This window comes from Nesoenas mayeri, assembly GCF_963082525.1.
Source record: "Nesoenas mayeri genome assembly, contig: SCAFFOLD_102, whole genome shotgun sequence".
Taxonomy (NCBI): Eukaryota; Metazoa; Chordata; class Aves; order Columbiformes; family Columbidae; genus Nesoenas; species Nesoenas mayeri.
The window spans coordinates 175,370-181,476 of record NW_027659954.1 but is presented as its reverse complement, the minus strand read 5'-3'; the positions used below and the strand labels follow the sequence as shown (position 1 = coordinate 181,476).

General features: G+C 67.3%; 1 protein-coding gene across 1 annotated transcript; it reads left to right on the top strand.

The window, feature by feature from the left end:
* The first annotated feature begins 6 nt into the window (after positions 1-6).
* Positions 7-1,839, top strand: LOC308052629 (uncharacterized protein). Its single transcript, XM_080364686.1, has 4 exons — positions 7-62; positions 450-537; positions 972-1,054; positions 1,384-1,839. The coding sequence occupies exons 1-4, from the start codon at positions 10-12 to the stop codon at positions 1,493-1,495; spliced, it is 336 nt and encodes a 111-aa protein (XP_080220812.1). The 5' UTR covers positions 7-9; the 3' UTR covers positions 1,496-1,839.
* Positions 1,840-6,107: the final 4,268 nt, after the last annotated feature.

Sequence of the window (6,107 nt, the reverse complement as noted above, 5' to 3'; positions counted from 1 at the left end):
GTGCCCGACATGCAGGGGGACGGCGACGAGGCTGCTGGGGACGGCGAGCGCGGGCAGCGCAGGTCAGCCGGACGCCTGGGTCCCTCCCGGACGCCTGGGTCCCCCCCTGGACGCCTGGGTCCCTCCCGGATGCCTGGGTCCCTCCCGGATGCCTGGGTCCCTCCTGAATGCCTGGGTCCCCCCGAACTCCTGGGTCCCTCCTCAACACCTGGGTCCCCCTGGATGCCTGGGTCCCTCCCGGACGCCTGGGTCCCACCCCGGACGCCTGGGTCCCTCGTCAACACTTGGTTCCCCTTGAACTCCTGGGTCCCTCCCGGATGCCCGGGTCCCACCCCGGACGCCCGGGTCCCTCCCGGACGCCTGGGTCCCACCCCGAACGCCTAGGTCCCCCCGAACTCCTGGGTCCCTCCCGAACTCCTGGGTCCCTGAGGGGGCGGGGTCTGTTGCAGGGGGCGTCGCCCCGGCCGCAGGAACGGGGGCCCCGGGGGCCCGAAGGGGAAGGACCCGAAACAGTCGGGAACCGACACGGAGCAGGAGGTGGGGGAGGGGCCGCCCCGGACGCCTGGGTCCCCTCGGGGGGGTGGGGGGGGGGGTGGGAAATCCCCCTGGGGTGGCCCCGGACGCCTGGGTCCTCTGGGAACATAGGCATGGGGGTGTGACCGGGACGCCTGGATCCCTTTTGAGGGTGGTGGGAAGGGGTCTCTCTAGGGGGACGGAGGGGAGCCCCGGACGCCTGGGTCCCTTGGGAACATAGACATGGGGGTGTGACCCGGATGCCTGGGTCCCTTTCCCGGACGCCTGGGTCCCTTTTGAGGGTGGTGGGGAGGGGTCACTCTAGGTGGGGGGAGGGGAGCCCTGGACGCCTGGGTCCCCTGGGAATATAGGCATGGGGGTGTGACCCGGATGCCTGGGTCCCTTCCCCGGACACCTGGGTCCCCTGGGGTCACCCTGTGTCCCCTCCCCCCCCCCAGGAGGACTCTGAGGACAGTGACAGCGACGGGGAGGAGGAGCCAGCGCGGCCCCTCCCCCCACAGCCCCCCCTCGGCTTCCCCAGGTGACGCCCCTCCCCACCTCCCCGGACGCCTGGGTCCCTCCCGGACGCCTGGGTCCCCTATGGGGGTCGCCCGGGTCCCCTTTTCTGGGGGGGTGAGGGGGGGTTGTGTTCCCCCCAGGACACCTGGGTCCCCAGTTGGGGGTGGTCACCCGGACACCTGGGTCCCCTCCCGGACGCCTGGGTCCCCTATGGGGGTCACCCGGGTCCCCTTTTCTATGGGGGGGGGGGGGGGGGGGGTTGGGTTCCCCCTATTGGGAGTGGTCACCCGGACACCTGGGTCCCCTCCCGGACGCCTGGGTCCCCTGACCCCCCCCCCATTCTCCCCACAGCCCTGGGCTGCCCTTCCCCCCCCTTGGTCCCGCCCCCATGGCGGGGGGGGGAGGGGCCGGAGGGGGGGGGGTTGGGCTCCCCCCCGCCCCCCCCCCGCGAGGACGAGGATGAGGAGGATGAAGATTACGACTCGTAGCGACTGGGAGCGCGGGGGAGGGGCACCCCGGACGCCTGGGTCCCCTCCCGGACGCCTGGGTCCCCCTCCCGGACGCCTGGGTCCCCCTCCTCCACGCCCCCCCCCCCCGCGGGGCCGCCGGCGCCATGAGCGGGAGCCGCTCTCAGCGGGGGAGGGGGCTCGACCCGGACGCCTGGGTCCCTTCCCCGGACTCCTGGGTCCCCTCCCCAGACGCCTGGGTCCCCTTTTTGGGTGGGGGGGAGGAGGAGGGTGATTTTGGGGCCGTTTCGCAGCTTTTAATGAATTTGGGGGGGTTTTCAATAAAGTTCTGGTTTCCGTAACTGTCTCCCGGATGCCTGGGTCCCCACCCCCGAACTCCTGGGTCCCCACCCCCGAACTCCTGGGTCCCCACCCCCGAACTCCTGGGTCCCTCCCGAACTCCTGGGTCCCCATCCCCGAACTCCTGGGTCCCCATCCCCGAACTCCTGGGTCCCCCCCCGGACTCCTGGGTCCCCCCCTCGAACTCCTGGGTCCCGCCCCGAATTCCTGGGTCCCTCCCGAACTCCTGGGTCCCCACCCCCGAACTTCTGGGTCCCCCCCGGAACTCCTGGGTCCCTCCTGAACTCCTGGGTCCCCACCCCCGGACTCCTGGGTTCCCCACCCCGAACTCCTGGGTTCCCACCCTCGAACTCCTGGGTCCCTTCCGAACTCCTGGGTCCCTTCCGAACTCCTGGGTCCCCCCCCGGAACTCCTGGGTCCCCACCCCCGAACTCTTGGGTCCCCTCCCGAACTCCTGGGTCCCCCCTGAATTTCTGGGTCCCTCCCGAACTCCTGGGTCCCCACCCCCGGATTCCTGGGTCCCTCCCGAACTCCTGGGTCCCTCCCGAACTCCTGGGTCCCCCCGAACTCCTGGGTCCCTTTAGACACTCGTGTCCCTTCTCGGCCGCCAGGGGGCAGCAGAGACCCTGCGGGATCACCTATAGGAGGTTATAGGGACCTATAGGGCTTTATAGGTATCTATAGGGTCCTGTGGGGGGGGTTCGGGTCCTATAGGTACCCAGGGCGGGCCTATAGGATTCTATAGGGTGGTTTATCGGGGTCTATAAAAATCTATAGGCGGCTCTCAGGATCTATAGGGGCCTAGAAAGATCTATAGGGGGAGCACCAGGGCATTTGAAGGGTTATATGGGGGGGGTATATAGGGGTCTGTGGGGCACCTATAGGGCTCGGTGTGGGTGGCTGTAGGGGCTTGTGGGAGGCTGTGATGGTCTATAGGAGGTACTGGAGCCTATAGGTGTCGGGGGATCCCTATGGGGTCTACAGGCACCATGGGGAGCTGGGGGGGGCTATAGGGGCTCTATAGGCGTCTATAGGGGTTGAGGGGGATCTATAGGGCTCCCATGGGGGGACAACAGGTGGGGGGTTCCATAGGAGGAGGGAGTTTCTATAGGGGGTGGGGGAGCCTATAGGGGTTCTATAGGTCCCTCCAGAGACGAATGGGGCAGGTGGAGGAACCCAGGAGTTCGGGAGGGACCCAGGAATTCGGGGGGGACCCAGGAGGTATGGGGGGACCCAGGCGTTCGGGAGGGACCCAGGAGTTCGGGGGGGACCCAGGAGTTCGGAGGGGACTCAGGAGTTCGTGAGGGACCCAGGAGTTCAGGAGGGACCCAGGAGTTCGGAGGGGACCCAGGACTTCGGGAGAGACCCAGGAGTTCGGGGGGGGACCCAGGAGTTCGGGAGGGACCCAGGAGTTCGGGGGGGACCCAGGAGTTCGGGAGGGACCCAGGAGTTCGAGGGGGACCCAGGACTTCGGGAGGGACCCAGGAGTTCGGGGGGGACCCAGGAGTTCAGGGGGGACCCAGGAGTTCGGGGGTGACCCGAGAGTTCGGGGGGGACCCAGGAGTTCAGGAGGGACCCAGGAGTTCGGGAGGGACCCAGGAGTTCGGGCACCCGCGGCGCTGGAATCCGCCCCTCCCCCCCCGCCCCCCCGCGCCCGCAGCCGGTGACACTTTAACCAAAAAAGCCGCTTTTCGCCTCATTTCCCGGGATCAGGAGGGGCCGGGAGGGGCCGCCGGAGGTACCGGGGCCGGGAGGACATCGGAGGACACGGGGGACACGGGGGACACGGGGAGGGGGGGGACACGGGGGAGTTGGGGACAGGTTGGGGACATGGGGGAGGGGACGCGGCAACAGGTTGGCGACATCGGTGACAGGTTGGGGACATCGTGGGGGGGTTGGGGACATGGGGAGGGGACATGGGGGGTTGGGGACAGGTTGGGGACATGGGGAGGGGACATGGGGACGTTGGTGACAGGTTGGGGACATCGTGGGGGGGACATGGGGGGTTGGGGACATTGGGGAGGGGACACGGGGGGGGCTTGGGACATGGGGAGGGGACACGGGGGTCGTTGGGGACAGGTTGGGGACATCGGGGGCGGGACATGGAGGGGTTGGGGACATCGTGGGGGGGTTGGGGACATGGGGGAGGGGACACGGCAACAGGTTGGGGACATCGGTGACAGGTTGGGGACATCGTGGGGGGGGGACACGGGAGGGCTGGGGACATCGTGGGGGGATTGGGGACATCGGTGACAGGTTGGGGACATCGTGGGGGGGACACGGGGGGGGTTGGGGACATCGTGGAGGGGGTTGGGGACACGGCGGGGGCTGGGGACAGGTTGGGGACATCGTGGGGGGGTTGGGGACATGGGGAGGGGGACACGGGGGGCTTGGGGACAGGTTGGGGACATTGGTGACAGGTTGGGGACACGGGGGGTTGGGGACATCGTGGGGGGGCTTGGGGACAGGTTGGGGACATCGTGGGGGGACACGGGGGGAGTTGGGGACATCGTGGGGGGGTTGGGGACATCGGTGACAGGTTGGGGACATCGTGGCGGGGGGACACGGGAGGGCTGGGGACATCGTGGGGGGATTGGGGACATCGGTGACAGATTGGGGACATCGTGGGGGGGGACACAGGGGGGTTGGGGACATCGTGGGGGGGGTTGGGGACATGCGGGAGGGGACACGGCAACAGGTTGGGGACAGGTTGGGGACATTGGGGACAGGTTGGGGACATCGTGGGGGGGGTTGGTGAGGACATGAGGAGGGGACACGGGGGGTTGGGGACATTAGTGACAGGCTGGGGACATCGTGGGGGGGGAGTTGGGGACATGGGGACACTGAGGGGGGGGACACAAGTGTCCCATCTGGCCGGATGTCCCGTCCCCAGGGACGCGCTGGGGGGTGGGGGGGTGGGGGGTGGGGTGGGGACAAGTGACGCGAGCGGTGACACCATCCCCCTGTCAGCCCGTGTCCCATTGTGTCCCCGTGTCCCCCCCGTGTCCCCATGTGTCCCATTGTGTCCCCCCCGTGTCCCCACGATGTCCCCAGGTGGCCCCGTGATGACATTTGGGTCCCTCCTGTCCCCATGTCCCTCTATCCCCATGTCCCCCTCTGTCCCCATGTCCCCCTGATGTCCCCATGTCCCCAGGTGTCCCCAAGTCCCCATGTCCCCATGATGTCCCCAAGTCCCCACGATATCCCCATGTCCCCATGATGTCCCCATGTCCCCAGGTGTCCCCAAGTCCCCATGTCCCCCTGATGTCCCCATGTCCCCATAATGTCCCCATGTCCCCCTGTCCCCAGATGGCATTCAGCTCCATACTGTCCCCATGTCCCCCTGATGTCCCCATGTCCCCCTGATGTCCCCATGTCCCCATGATGTCCCTGTGTCCCCATGTCCTCAGATGGTGTTCGGCTCCGTGCTGTCCCCATGTCCCCACGATGTCCCCATGTCCCCATGATGTCCCCGTGTCCCCATGTCCCCATATCCCCACGATGTCCCCATGTCCCTATGTCCCCAGATGGCATTCGGCTCCGTGCTGTCCCCATGTCCCCATGTCCCCACGATGTCCCCATGTCCCCATGTCCCCACGATGTCCCCATGTCCCTATGTCCCCAGATGGCATTCCGCTCCATGCTGTCCCCATGTCCCCATGTCTCCATGATGTCCCCATGTCCCCATGATGTCCAATGTCCCCAGATGGCGTTCAGCTCCATCCTGTCCCCATGTCCCCATGTCTCCATGATGTCCCCATGTCCCCATGTCCCCATGTCCCCACTATGTCCCCATGTCCCCATATGGTGTTTGGCTCCCTGCTGTCCCCATGTCCCCATGTCCCCCTGATGTCCCCATGTCCCTATGTCCCCAGATGGCATTCGGCTCCGTGCTGTCCCCATGTCCCCATGTCTCCATGATGTCCCCCTGATGTCCCCATGATGTCCAATGTCCCCAGATGGCGTTCCGCTCCGTGCTGTCCCCATGTCCCCATGTCCCCCTGATGTCCCCATGTCCCACACTGTCCCCATGTCCCCACGATGTCCAATGTCCCCAGATGGCGTTTGGCTCCGTGCTGTCCTCATGTCCCCATGTCCCCCTGATGTCCCCCTGTCCCCAGATGGCGTTTGGCTCCATGCTGTCCCCATGTCCCCATGTCCCCCTGATGTCCCCATGTCCCCACGATGTCCAATGTCCCCAGATGGCGTTTGGCTCCGTGCTGTCCCCATGTCCCCATGTCCCCCTGATGTCCCCATGTCCCCCTGATG